Raw genomic sequence first — 14706 nt, forward strand, 5'->3', positions numbered from 1 at the left:
ACTGGAACCACCCCACGAATAATCCTGCTATAAAAATTTCTAGCAAAGTTATATATAACCTCTGGTCTGGCCAAGAAAGATGAGACAAGATAGAATTTAGTTTTTGATTTGATAGCGTAAAAGCTATACGTACATGTGCAGTGCTACTCGTGCTGTTGCAAATAGACTGATAACAATAGCAATAGCAAAGTCATGGCACGTGCTACAAACGCTAATCGTGCCAGCTTTTACTGTTCCATCATGGCACAGACTACAAACACAAACGAAACGGTTTACTGATAGTCAAGAGAAAGACCAAAGAACATGATGAACGTCTGACTCTCCTTGCCTATGGCTGTAGATCAAAGTCTACTACCTGAGGGTAAGCAAAGTAAGTCTTTCCTGCGTTGTCTCCATCACCATAGCAAGTGCCGAACCTCAGCTGGGCATACTTAGAATTAGGTGGCCATTGCCAGCTTACTCCGTTGCTGTAATATTTAGGAATGTCGTTAGGATCATTTGTGGCTGGAACTACAAATCCATTCCATCGTGTCCACGTTTCTGAATCATTTTCGGTTCTTTTGAAGTATGGTTTGTCTGTGCCGTTGACGAAAAGAATATTGAATGCCACGTCATAGACTTGAAAGCCAAGGAAGTTGTTTAGATCTTTGCCTGTACTTTGTAACCAGATACTGAATTCATATGTATTGTTGGCATCAATCGGAAATCGACGTGTAATGCCCCACGGATAATAACAATCTCGACCTTGTTCTGTGTCTCTTGCTATAGGAGTGTGTTTACCTATTTCAACATTACATAGTATCATTTTTAGTTAGCTAGCTTATTGCACGTGCACCATGTTTACATATCATGGTGTGTGTGTGTGTGTGTGCACGTGCGTGCGGGTGTGTGTGTGTGTGTGTGTGTGTGTGTGTGTGTGTGTGTGTGTGTGTGTGTGTGTATGTGTGTGTGTGTGTGTGTGTGTGTGTGTGTGTGTGTGTTTGTGTGTACTGCAATCGCTGTTGCCTTACCGTTTACAAATGCCATCCCACTGTGCTCGGGCATAGTTGACCATTCTCGAAAATTGTTTGTCTTGAACATTCTCATATTTGGATAACGGGGATCAGAAAACAGAATTGACAATGGCTGTTCAATTTCTCGAACGGTGGGATGCCAAAACCATGTCTCTCCTAAGGGTTTTATTTCATGTCTGCGTGCTCGATTTCTCACAAGAACTCCAGTGCCGTGATAGCACGATCCAAATCGTAATGCAACATAACTAGCATTAGTTGGCCATATCCAGTCTTTGCCATTAGTCATGTGGTTTTGAGTATCAGATTGACCATCATTGTCAGTGTCTGGAATGTCACGAGAAAGAATATATGCTCTCCATTCTTGCCATACATTGTAATCATCAGAGTTTTTGAAGTATGGCCTATTCCAGCTACCCTCTATTTTGTCTCCATTGCTGTCATAAACAAAGAAGCCAAAGTAGTTCCTCATAGGTGCGTCCTAAAGCAGATGCGTATAAGAAAGTTATTAGCTTGAAAGTCTATTTATACGTTGCAGTATTAAAGACAAAAGAAGACAAACAATCATTTGTACAACAAATAAGCACTCGTGTGTGTGTGTGTGTGTGTGTGTGTGTGTGTGTGTGTGTGTGTGTGTGTGTGTGTGTGTGTGTGTGTGTGTGTGTGTGTGTGTGTGTGTGTGTGTGTGTGTGTGTGTGTGTGTATAGCTCAGATTTGAAGACGTATAGCTTTTTTTATGTTATTCCAATGACTTTGCTAAATCAATTCACTAGAAAGGTTTCCCAAACTAAATTATGGCACGTGCCGCCAGTCCCCGCCTATATCCGCTTAGGACGTGTTTTCTCACTCCCTACATGTGTATGAGGTATACATCTGATACACTCTCTTTTCTAGGTAGCAGCACTTCTATTCTTCGTCCTTCTTTCACATTTGCATGGAGAGTGCATGAAAATGATTCTATTACTGATTGGTATTCAACGTTTAACGTTCCACACGCATTCATTGGCACAAGCGGAGTTGATATGCGGCATCATCCAATAATCGAGCTCGGCCTTTCAATCGGGATACGTCAGATTTTTTCAGTTGGGGCCTTCAGTTGGGTTTAGTACGTTCCTGTAGTTGTAGAAAAGGATTTGTAACATCTTTTAGGGTGTTTCATAGCTATGCTGTACAAATTATTAAGCCATGTGTGACAGTGTGAAGACAATTGTGACGATCAAACGCCGACGTTTACTACAAATGCGCGTTGCTGTACGCGAGTCTTGGTTGCATACTTTGCAACTGCTATATTAGGCGTGCCAAACTCGTGTGAAGCATGCAACCCGCATGGGAAGTGGGCGTGACCAGCATCTGCGTTTGATCGTCATTGTCTTCGCACAGACTTTGAACGTCTTCAGAATACTAAAACTGTGTCTGCAACAACGGTAACGTAAGAGACCGACCATATTGGCTGTAACCCAAATAGCCGACGCCATTGATAAACCGAGGCCAAATGGAAGATGACAAGGGTTCTGAATCTGACGATAACTTGTAGGATACGCATGCAGTGTAATTCGGCAAACTGCTTGCCACAGTTTTTCTTACATATGTATATATAAACCCAAACAGAACAAACGTATCCATTCCTTACCCATGAAGAGATGTAAATGGAGAATTCATAGGTTTTCGTTGGATCAATCATGATGAGCGACGATACCGAATCACAATCGCAATATTCTAAGTTAGATGCAACGTCTTACAGCTTTTAACTAATAAAATAAAAACAGTTTTATACCTATCTCTGCAAACGTATTTTTCTTCTGTCCACACCAAGCATCTCCATATCTCCCATCGGCCTCCAATTTTTGCCAATCAGACGTGCTTGCAAAATTACTTTCCTTCCAGACGATCTTACCCCTAAAAGCCTTCGCAAGTATTACACCATGAGTGCGGATACACGAAAGACAAAAAATGAAAAAGCTAGAAGAATTCTATACCTGGCAAAGAGAAACGGTAGCAAAGAAAACGATACAAACCTTTCTCATAGTCCAGCTGCAAGTAACAGCTGTGAGCAGAAGATGGTGAGAAATGAAAGATAGTATCTGTTATAGAGCTTACGTTGGCACCGTGTGCAGGCCTCTCTTGTTATCTACGTCTCCTCCTCTAACAGCAACACATTATTGTCAACTGTTATAGAGCTTACGTTGACACCGTGTGCAGCACTCTCTTGTTATCTATGTCTCCTCCTCTAACAGCAACACATTATTGTCAATCTAGGCGATACTCTCTTAGCGCTGGCTTTGTAGTGACTGGTCAGTCAATCAACAGCGAATAGGCGGCTAACCGATGTGAGGTACCGTCACGTGACCTACGAGACTCTGCGTTCCCGTTTGTTCTCTTCTTGTAGTTGCGCGCGGTTTGCTGTTGTATATTCAGTTATTGAGAGAATTGGAACGACAGCTAGAGTCGCCAAAAACAGCTCTTCTTTACTGCTGTCCATAAACCAGACCGTGTAAATTAAGAACAACGAAACAATGTGACCATATAGTTTCTCATATTTCTGAATCGTTTTAGAATTTTATCGATATACTGTAAGCAATATGTTTTGTCCTGTTCTGATCTTTTTATTATCATTTTAGCACGAATTGATTAGATTAGAGTGTCACATAATTTTCGTGAAAATATATAAAACACTTTACCATGCAGATAAAATGTTTCGATAGTAACACAAAGTCGGTCACACTCTCACGCGCGCGCACATACACACGCGCAAACACTCGCATACACACACGCACGCACGCACGCACACACACGCACGCATGCATACTCAAGTACACACACGCACGCACGCACACAGACACACACTCACGCATGCACACAAACGCACGCACACACACGCACGCACACACGCACGTACGCACAGACGCATGCACGCACGCACGCACGCACACATACACACATAAACACGCACTCATACACACACACACACACACACACACACACACACACACACACACACACACACACTCACACACACACTTTTCTTCTCTCTGTTACTCAACAATGAGTTTACGACTTCCGTTTACCAGTTGTTACAAATGGCCGGTCAAATTGATTTTAGGCCTTCCACGTCATTCGACGTCGACCATGATATCTTAAGGATTTGCTACTAATAAAATAAATCATTCTAATTCATGACATAACTGTTACATGTAAACTATCAGTTAAGACGTTCCAAAATTTACCACTTGCTAATGTTAGTAGAGTTTCAACGGGCTAACGGTCAAGTTGCCTCCATAGCAACAAGACAGGTTTCCGCTGTTTTAATTAATTAAACAAGGTTGCAACGGTTATGGCGCACTTGCTTCGCTCGAACGTGCAGGAAACGCAAGGCTACATATACATATATATATATATATATATATATATATATATATATATATATATATATATATATATATATCGCGAACAGTCTTATGTGATTAGAATCTTTTTTGTGCGTTCAAGCTCATTTTGACAAGTTTCGCTACCTCGGGGTGTTCAAATTTTGTGTGTAAAGAACGCCAAATGCGCCTGTCAGCTTAACGGAGGTAAAATCGATCCATCAGATTGTTGTAACTCGTGTAACAAATCGCCGTGCCAAGTGTTTTGGTTCTACGCTTTATTATTGCCAGCTTAATAGAAGAAGAAGGCTCGCAATGGTGTCCATACTGTCTTCGCGCAACGGTAGAGTGCGCCGAAAGTTCTCGGCAAGTAGGTTGGTTGGAATCATGCAAGTGAGCTAGATGTAAGCTACAGAGACTGTTTCTACACTTTAGGAAACGAATGGAGCCAGTCGTGTTGTACTGTCGCTTCTAAATAGGAGGAAAGGTATACCGGAAGTGCAGGGTTACTCAGGAATGCACGTCGATTTGAAGGTAAAGCCAGAAGTTTTAAATATTGTCACTTTGCAGACGTAGCAATTGATGATGAAATGAAATTATAAAGGAAAGAGTTACGAGAAATAATTTTTTTCATATATTCGGTCTGGGTAGGGATTCAGGCCTTTTACGGTCACTTGAGGAGATAGCTTCATCTGCCTCTAGAGACATGGCGTCCATGCGCTACGTGGATGTGGCATGTGGTAAGTTAGTATTATGTTACCAATGTGTAATTAGAATTATCAACAGTGTACTGCACAATAATACAATGAGTCAAACCCTGCTGAGCCCACAGACAAATGGCGTCAGAATAGTGAGATTATGGCAACGTTAACACACACACACAAACACACACACACACACACACACACACACACACACACAAACACACACACACACACACACACACACACACACACACACACACACACACACACATGTACGTACACACGTGCTCACTCACGCATGCACCCCTCTCGAGGATTGCCGTCTACTTGTACTGTACACTAATGATAATGGTGGGTTAATTAATTAGATTTTTATCACCAAATTAATTAGATGCAGCGAACTTCCGCTCAGTCTTTGGTGTAGACCCCATAACAGCACAGTTATGAAGAAGCGAGAAACATTCTGAAACGTACATCTCCTAACAGATTTAGCAGTAGAATGACACGTTTCGAAAACAATCTGCATCTATCTTGTATGCTGGCTTTGATGAAAAACGATAATAGTTACGATTGTGAAGCTAAACGTCACATCAACTACCAAGTACATACTCTTCGAAACATCAAACATATTAGAATGCACCTAAACTATACTTTGGCTGAGTTTGGCACTGATCCAACGCCATTCAAGCGAGTTTCCTTTGTGTTCACTAGCCAGCGCTCTGCTTCCTGGGAAAGCAACGCCCACTAGGTCCGGTTATGGTTTTGCCAAATTATCACCGCTGTAACGAAGAAGAAACTGGGCTACGACCGGCACAACACAATTCGACATATGCAACTACTTTGTCTTACGACTTTGGCTTGGCTCTGTGTAGTAATGGCGACTCCGCGAGCAAAACGGTGGCGAAGAGTGTGACTAGCACGCGCCTTGGAATGCAGTCGAAATCGCTACGAAACGACGACGTGCGCTATTCTAAACGGCGTCATATGTTTCTTACGTTATAGTATCGCACGATGTTGGTGTTATAAATACATTTCCATATATCCATGATCACGTGACAAGTCAAAATTTGAGGCATGCGCGTTGAAAATCTAGGACCGTTAAATTTTCCGTATACACGAAAGAGTACTATATATAATCACCATTGCCCTCGCAATACGAGTCCCGGCAGAAAGAGGCGTTCCGGCTGCGCAGCAGCTTACAAAAGAGACTTGTGCGCATGCTCCACGATGCGCCGAACGCTGGAGCAGACGAATGTTAATTAATATGGACAAATGATGCGATGGTGTAATTTGTTGCTTTTGAAACAGCAGCTAAGGACAGCACTGTTCCTAACCAATTTTTACTCTGACATGGTTCTACATGCCTAGACAAATCTTGGATAAACAAATTTGAATCAAGACAGACAAGATACAGTAGGGAAACAGCCTTGTTTGCAGTGAGTCGTTTAATTAATGCACATGCAGAGGCTTAGGAAAGTTTCCAAGGTCTAGGGAGCAAACGTTACAATTTTATGCTACTTTATTGCATTTGGGAGTAATGCTGTGAGGTAGGAAGATTATTGATAGTCGTTGCCTCTTCGGGGCCCCTTCGGCTCTTTCGCTTATGCATTAGATTATAGTGTAGCAAAACAACAATTGGACAGGTGCTCTAGATAACAGCTCTAAAAACTTATTCATAGCATTCTACTCTATAAACCTCCAGGCCACGTTGCAGCTCGGTACATATATTTTTAGCAGTTGGTCTGCCTTGCTAGAATTTGTTGTCGACTAAGCTGGAGACTCCGAATGTTAGAAGACTCCGGACATGGACCAGCATGGTTGCAGTTTCTTTCAGCTCTCCCTTCGATTCATAATCTGGGCAAAGTAAGATTTGTGTGTACGTGTTTTCTATCTACTCAAGGGCGTCACATGGGTCCCAAAAGTGGGGGGGCGCAAATTTGAAGCTGAGATATGTGACGTAATTCATGGCGTCATATATATTAAATTCTTTTTAATATCAACATTACAAAAAGTTTACTAACTATTGTAGAGGAAGACGTCTGTCACAAAGAGCACCAAATTGTGAAACAAGATCATCAATATTACTCTCCAGTTCCTTAGCAATGTCGCATTCGAAGCACATCAGAGCAAGGGACCGGAGGCGCTCGTCAGCCATCCTAGTTCGCAGCCATGATTTTAGTCGCCTTAGAGCAGAAAACGACCGCTCTGCAGTTGAAGATGTAGCAGGAATGCAGAGAAACAACTTGAACAGTTTGAAGACTTGGGGAAACAATTCTGTGCAACGGAGAGAAACAAACTGACGAGCAAGAGCACCTATGTTGCCGGTCTCCACAACGTCTTTAGAAAAGTGCAGTTTAGAATAATTGTAAAATACTCTTATTTCAGACGTGAACTGAGTGTTGTCAAAGTCACCTGTGTAAAAGTGTAATATCTCACTCACAAGCGACTGATCTGGCGCCGATAACGAGACTGACTCGGACAACAACTTCTCAATTCCACAGAACACACGGTAATCTTTGCTACAAAAGCGTCGAGTTAGGTCTGATACCATGATATCCAATAATTCATAATATGCTTGTCGATAACGTTCTTTTGGTGACAGTGGCTGATATTGGGTCGTGCTTCGTTCGTCAATTCGGTGAGAAGGTCGACGAGCTCGAAGGAGAGCTGGTGGAGCCAGGTTTTTTGCTTTACTCTCTTTCTCCGATGACTGCCAGAAATTCTCAAAACTTTCATTTGTTCTGAAACTTTGTAGAGTAGCAATGACGCTATCAGCTGATCTTTTTGCTGCCTGAAGATCTACGTTCTCTCCCTGCAGGTACTGGGATAGATGAGAGATTAATCCTAGTAGAGTGTCTAGAACGGACACATAGAAGAGAAAATTGAATGAAGATACAACAGTCAGTAAACAGTGAGCTTCACTTCCGATCGCAGCATCGTCAGAGAGTTCGTCCAGAGCAATCAGAATTGATGCAAACTGTTGCCTAACAGTATGGACTGCTGCGTGCCTGGAACCCCACCTAGTATGACATGGTCGTTGGAGTACTGCTTGCGGGCCCTTTCCTTCGTTCTGTCTTCGTTGCACATCTTGAAACTTTTCATGTCTCTTGGCTGATCCTTCAAGTAAATTATAGAGACTGGAAACAGCACCTAGAACGTTTCGCACATCTGTAACGTTCTCGCAGCTGTTTTGAAGACTGAGGTTCAATCTGTGGGCATGGCAATGCACATATCCAGCTTTCTTCTCGACCTCCTGAAGCCTGGTAGCTAAACCTGAGTGCTTCCCGCACATGCTTGACGCTCCATCATAACACTGTGCCCGTACCATAGACATTGATAGGCCCGTCTCAAGCAAAACTTGCGTCAGTTGCTGAAACAGACTTTCTCCGTCAGTACCTTTTAAAGGCCAAAATCCAAGAAACCTCTCCTCTACATTCAGGCTGTCTGTTACAAACCTTACATTGACAGACATTTGTTCTACCCTTGATATGTCTTGTGACTCGTCACATATTAGTCCAAAGAAGCCGCAGTGTTTGACAGCTGTCGTAATTCTCTTCTGAATGTTAGATGCAATGAGTTTCAACATGTCGTTTTGGCTTTTGGGGCTTACGTAGTGAAAGTTTCCTTCCAAATGGCGTTTTAAGTCAGGGCAGTACCGTGACAGATATTCAAGAAATTCCAGCAGATTTCCTCTGTTGTGAGAATCTTTAGATTCATCGTGGCCTCTCAATGGGATGTTTTGTCTTCCCATTAAAAAAATTACTTCAAAAATTTTACGTAAATTGCGTCTGTTCAGCTCTACTTGTGTCTGGTAGGCTGTACTCAACTGTTGCATAACACTTCCTCTGGTTGCATCCTGCTGTTGGCTATTCTTCCACACTCCAACATTTGAAATATGACTCAAAGATTCCTCGTGACGCCTCATGTCAGCTACTGCTGACTTCCACTTCCTGAAACCTCTACTCACGAACGCTTGGTCTGGACAACCTTGTTTATCCAGGTTATGCTTTACTGTCAGCCGACAAGGAAAGCAGAACGCGGAATCCGCTGCAGGGCTGTACTCAAGCCAGCAAAATTGTGTGTACCAGTGTGGTTGAAAGGACCTATTACAAATGCCAGATTTCGTCTGAGGAAATTTCCCATGCGGCAGTTCTTTTGCACAAGGTTGATACGGGCCATTGGTCACAGAACAAGCAGTTGGACCTCGGCAAGGATCAAACGCATGACACACAGAATCTTTCGGGCCAGATTCACTAGCAGTAGTACTAGTAGAGACAGTCACAGTCACGATAGAACTAGCTGTATCGTCGAACCTTGACGTACAAAAAGATGACAAAGACTTGGAGTGAGACGACTCTGGCTGCAGGGAAGTTCTTGATCTAAAAAATTGGCGTGTTACTTTTCCATTTCAACAATCCGCGATACGTTGTTAGTGGACCTTAGAAAGGTGGTAAGGAGTTTCTGTCCTTTCCGCTTTGTGTTCTTGTCGCTGCTGAGGCTGACAGAGCTGCTGCTGTGACAGCTGTCTCCCGCTGACATTTTCCGTATCCGGGTGCTTTAGCCTCGATTTCCAGGCAGTCCTTCATAGCAGTACTACATCTATGCTGAATCAGCTAATTTAGCTAAAGACAAGCTACACTTCTGTTTAATTAACGTTGAAAATAGAATTGACTCAAAATATAGCAAGCCACGCCCTAAAAAAGTGGGGGGGCTAGCGCCCTCTCTAGCCCCTAAGACGTGACGCCCTTGATCTACTATACCTTATCCCTTACCCATGCCTTTTTGAAAAAAGACTCGGAGTCAAACAGTTGCAGTTCATATAGGTGTAGGAACCGGAGACATTAGGGGCACGCTCCTCCTCAACTTTCCAGCTGTCAAGTGTCATTACCAGCTCATGTTGAAGGATGGCAAATGTAAGAACTGATAACATTGCCGTAACATGTTACACTAGTAATGCGTTAATGTTGGTTTCCACTTTTTGCTGTGCTTCGTGCATGCGTAGTAGTACATAGGATTAGTTAATAATACATTTAGTCTTATTGTTGTGCATGGCCACGCCCTCTTCAGCAAATTGTACCCGGTCAACAAAATCTATTCTCTTACCGTATTACCCCTAGAAAAGCAGACACTATTATTAAAACATTTGGTAATAGTTATGCCTTTGTATACAGTGTGCTTAGGAAATGGGTAGAAGCCATGGAATTCCTGTAGGATCACAGACAAAGGAAGTGGGAAAATTTTCGAAAAGATGAAAACAAGGATAATAACGATACTACGCCCAAAAATCTAGGTCTGAAAGTGTATGTGTTGTGGGCTTTTTGGAACATGACCCAAGCCTTGTATGCAGTCTTTGTTCTGAAAATGTTATTCGTGCCTCATTCAAAGTCTGTAGTGTAGAGTCAGTGTCAGCGTACTTCAAGGCACCTTCAAGTGAAGTAGCCATCACTTGTACTGTCTCTCAGTCTTTTCCAGGTGATTGTGTTGTAACATTATGTAAATTACACCACTCTCAGTTGTACAGGTGGGTGTTTATGCACACTGCCTTGCTTACATTGCGTAGCTTAGTAATAAATTGTGTAGGTTTGTACACTCCAGCAAAGTTGAGTGCACTACTTGTAATATGATTATTCAGAAAATTGTTAGACAGTGTCCGAACCCAGCATTGATTAGTGCCTACTTGAGGGAGACATGTCAAGTGGTGAAAGATGTCACAGAAACTTCACCGGTTTGCTTCAGCTATCTTCGAATTGCCAAGGTAAAGAGTAACTCTGACATGATGTCAAAAAATGATGGCATTAAACAACTTAGAAGAGAGCTTTCAGGACAGGAGATATCCGTTGTTGGTGATGACATTGACACTATTATTGAAAAAGCTCTTCTTCAGACAAGAGTTTGGTTACTTGATGCCCTACTTGAAATTGCCTCTTTTGTTAGTGGTTGCACGAGACCACTTCTGTTCTGTCTGTTCATTTCTGAGTACACAATCTGAATCTGCCATTAGGACAGCCAATTGGTTACTAATTAGTCTTCACCACTTGCTCTATCCCCATCTCAAAACAGACAGACATCTTTCAAGAAAGCAAGGCACCATTCTTCTGCGCAATGGTGGTGATCCATTAGCAGTTTTGCATGCCACGTTAGCTTGGTGCAGATCAAAGTGTCTTCGTCTGGATGGGGAACTAGAAGAAAGTAAACGACATGAAAGTCATATGGAGAATGTGAATGTTTCTGACAAACTACCCGTGTGCCTCGATATGAACAGTAGGTTACAAGCTGCTACCACAAAACTGTCACAGTTTGACTTGTCGAACATTCATACAATTCAACAGAATGAGGTTGTAAATTATGTAGATGCTGTTTTGTGTAATGTCATAGTGTTGCTGACTCTGACTAGTACAGAAAGAAAGACTCTTTTGTCTGACCAAGTAAACTGGACTAGGGAAACCCACTTGCGAGTTAGTGACTTACTTCATCATGGTGACGACACAAGGTTACTGAAACGTGTCTTTCTTCTATCCGTAATGCTTGACTGTGTCAATAGCCATTGCAGTCTTCTACTTCACCTTGTTCTTGCCGATGTAGTTGACAGTTGGAGGAGATCTGCAGAGTTACTGTCAATCCTCAACAGAATTGGAGCCACTAGTAGCAGAGATACATTGGAGCGATTTCAAGTAGCACAAGCTGTTTCAAGAAATTTCCTTTTAATGACAGATCTTATAAATCTGTCTTCGTTTTGCACAGCATCTATTGATAACATTGACAAAAACTGTCCATTTGGTGCTGTGTACACTGAGCAGTCTTCTCGAGGCTTTCATGGTATATGTGTGCAAGCATTGGAAAATAAAAAAGCAAGTTGTCAGAGCAACAGTGGAAGCCTTACATTTGCATTTGCAGCATCTAAGAAGCCTCGATGTAGAAACGCATTCCATTTCAAGCTTTGGAAGTCGAAGGTGTAGTTGTCAGACATGCTTTAGACAGCCAGATTAGCTGATACCCATTCATCCCATTGACTTGTGATTCCTTCACTTGCTCAGAGGATGATAAAAAATTACTAGGTATGTTGGCTGAGGAAATGTTTCTATACATGATCTCGCCATTCTGTAAAAAAAGGTAGGGACAACCAAACCAGACATAAAATTATCTTTTCTTCTTCAAGTTTATGCAGTACAGCGTATAAATCACAAGCCATTTACGCTGGAGTCCATGATTTGCCCGCTGACTGGCAGACATCAATCGAGACATGTCTTGAACTAACACATAGGAAATTTTAAGTAGGCACTGGAGTGTCATACGTTGTTGTTGTTGTTGATGCTAAGACCTATCGTCACCTGGTTGACCTGAAGAAAATGTGCAGCTTCACCTTGTCATGGTTGTTGCCATTTTCTGGAGATTGGCACATCCTCAAGAATACGCAGTCTGTGATCATGAAAGTTTATTAAGATGGCGAATTAAGGAATGTTGCTGCAGCAATTCACCTCTCGCCAACCCTAACTTTATTGAAATCAACATTTAGTTTTAAGAGAACTGATCGATTCTTGTTACAGTTATTTGAGGCTTTTTAAGTCCACTAGTTGGAGCAGTTCCTAGCTTCATATTGTGCCTAAACAACTTTAAATGCTGTACAAACTGCTCTATATCACTAATATCAGTGTTGGCAGTCTGGACAGACTTTGGAATTGGTGCATTTGGAGCACTTGGTAGGCTCCATCAAAGGGCTCTACGACAAGTTTTCCATACACAAACAAGAAGCCGTGGAAAGAGATAAAACCTTTCAGTTCTGGGACAAATTACTAATTTCACAAGCACATGATGAAATATGTTTTATTATGGCTTGCAATAGGTAAAGGAGACCGGAAGCAGAGGATAGCATGCTTAAAAGATGTAACACCACTATTTTATGCATTTGATCAATTGACCTACCAAAGCCTCATACCACAACCCCGATGTGATATTGTCATTTTTCTAGAGAACGTGTGTGGTAGTCCAGAGTCTGGTGGTTTATGGGTAATATAAGCGGGACACAGTTGAAATCAATGACACTAGATGAAGCGCACGATATGCTCATAAATAGAAAAACAAGAGCCTGCGTTACAAGAATAACGCCAAACATCTTGTCCGAGCTGAGTGGATACCTACCCTACAAAAGTGGCCTACTTGCTAACATAGAGAGGCAGATCATACCATGCAGAACCACTGAGTATTAATTAGCTACATACATGCCATCCTTGTCAGTGTTAGAAAAAGAGACTGAGAATGTAAATCATATTAGAATGTTTTTAAACAGCACGAAGATTATGACTGTGAACCAAGTAATGGAGATGGTGTCACGGTTGTAAAACAACTTAAACTTTTTGTTAGTGGAGAGGCAGCAGACAGTAGATTACGAGAGGCCTTGCTAAGTTTTAGGCAAATAGAATTGACATCATACAAAAATTATGTGGATTACCAATTTCTCAGCACCCCTAATACCGGCGTAGTTAGGAGGTAAAAAGAGAACTGAAAACTTTCGGGGAGAATAGTGCTAAGAAGAAACAGAAGATCAAACTGGAAGAGAAGCAGAGGAAGCTTGTACAGACATGTCTAAAGAAGACTCTAACCTTCTCTTTAATTCAGGGACGACAACTGCAAGCAGGGGCCTATCAGTTTGTAGATCTTCCAAGGGCTATATATTCCATGCAAAGAAGTAAAGGCTAATACTACTGCAGTATTGGAAAGACGATACCCAGGGGTCATTGAAACATCATTTGACTTAATGACTCCACCAGATGTTGTGGTCTTTGATGAATTGCTTTTTGTCTATTCATCGCCTCTAAAGCTACCTTTCATGAAAACGTTTCAAGAATACTCTCAATTTTTGTTTTGTAAGTGGTTTTTCCATATTTGAAGTCTTTGATGATTCCTGCACCACTGGAATCAGCCCAAAGTCAATTGAGCGACAGAGAAGAGATTCGAATAGAATTGCTAAAGCGTCTGAGGTCATCCAATTGAGGATGACGTACCTCTTCCTCAAAATTGGCAGACGTTTATTGCCAAAAGGCAGCAGAAATGAATACTTATCAATTACGTTTCGAAGAAACTGCTACACTCTGATAGTGCAGATTATCTGAAGAATGAGCAAAAGTTAATTGAAGCAGGAGGATTTGATGGTCATATGAGAGGTTAAGCATATAGAATTATACGTCAAGGTGTGGCTTGTCGGGAACCAATGCTTGACAGCAACCACGAGGAAGGAGACAGCAGAGTATGGCGACATGCATTTCAGTCACAAAAAGATACAATTCTGATTTATTTACCGGATACTAAGACCTACCACATAGGTCTTTCAGTATTGGAGAAATATGTGAATACACATTTCATTGCCCAGTTATAACCATCTTCAGTTTCTTCAGCTTTCAGTCAAAGCAAGCTCCTTCTTTTGTACCGCCTGCGACAGGCACTCCATCAAGATCCTGATCTTGCAGATATTGATCAAGAATCCTTGACATTAGTCTTTCAGATGCTTTTTATAACGACTGGCTGCGATTAAATTTTCTTTTTTGCACATTTGGGCAAAGCAATATTTTTGCACAAATTGTTTTAAAACGATTCATTTATTACAGGGTCATCCATGAACGATCATGGCAATTTAGT

General features: G+C 41.8%; 2 protein-coding genes across 2 annotated transcripts; both read right to left on the reverse strand.

Moving 5' to 3' along the window:
* Positions 1-90: 90 nt before the first annotated feature.
* On the reverse strand, positions 91-3195 carry LOC134195756 (uncharacterized). The gene is made up of 5 exons (XM_062664834.1): positions 2987-3195; positions 2785-2914; positions 2641-2726; positions 1011-1491; positions 91-780 (listed from the first exon to the last, which is right to left on the reverse strand). Exons 1-5 carry the CDS (start codon positions 3032-3034, stop codon positions 329-331), a joined length of 1197 nt encoding a protein of 398 aa, XP_062520818.1. The 5' UTR covers positions 3035-3195; the 3' UTR covers positions 91-328.
* A 3795-nt stretch (positions 3196-6990) lies between these two features.
* LOC134195954 (zinc finger MYM-type protein 1-like) lies at positions 6991-9812 on the reverse strand. The gene is made up of 2 exons (XM_062665041.1): positions 9515-9812; positions 6991-9455 (listed from the first exon to the last, which is right to left on the reverse strand). The coding sequence occupies exons 1-2, from the start codon at positions 9613-9615 to the stop codon at positions 7097-7099; spliced, it is 2460 nt and encodes an 819-aa protein (XP_062521025.1). The 5' UTR covers positions 9616-9812; the 3' UTR covers positions 6991-7096.
* Positions 9813-14706: the final 4894 nt, after the last annotated feature.

The sequence above is a fragment of the Corticium candelabrum genome, chromosome 20, assembly GCF_963422355.1.
Source record: "Corticium candelabrum chromosome 20, ooCorCand1.1, whole genome shotgun sequence".
NCBI classification, from domain to species: domain Eukaryota; kingdom Metazoa; phylum Porifera; class Homoscleromorpha; order Homosclerophorida; family Plakinidae; genus Corticium; species Corticium candelabrum.

Coding starts and splice junctions, on each gene's coding strand:
- LOC134195756 (XM_062664834.1), bottom strand. CDS start 3,034: ATGAGAAAGGTTTGTATCGTTTTCTTTGCTACCGTTTCTCTTTGCCAG. Junction 2,727..2,784: donor AAATACGTTTGCAGAGATAG/GTATAAAACTGT, acceptor CATCTAACTTAG/AATATTGCGATTGTGATTCG. Junction 1,492..2,640: donor CCATTTACATCTCTTCATGG/GTAAGGAATGGA, acceptor CATCTGCTTTAG/GACGCACCTATGAGGAACTA.
- LOC134195954 (XM_062665041.1), bottom strand. CDS start 9,615: ATGTCAGCGGGAGACAGCTGTCACAGCAGCAGCTCTGTCAGCCTCAGC. Junction 9,456..9,514: donor CTCCTTACCACCTTTCTAAG/GTCCACTAACAA, acceptor CCAATTTTTTAG/ATCAAGAACTTCCCTGCAGC.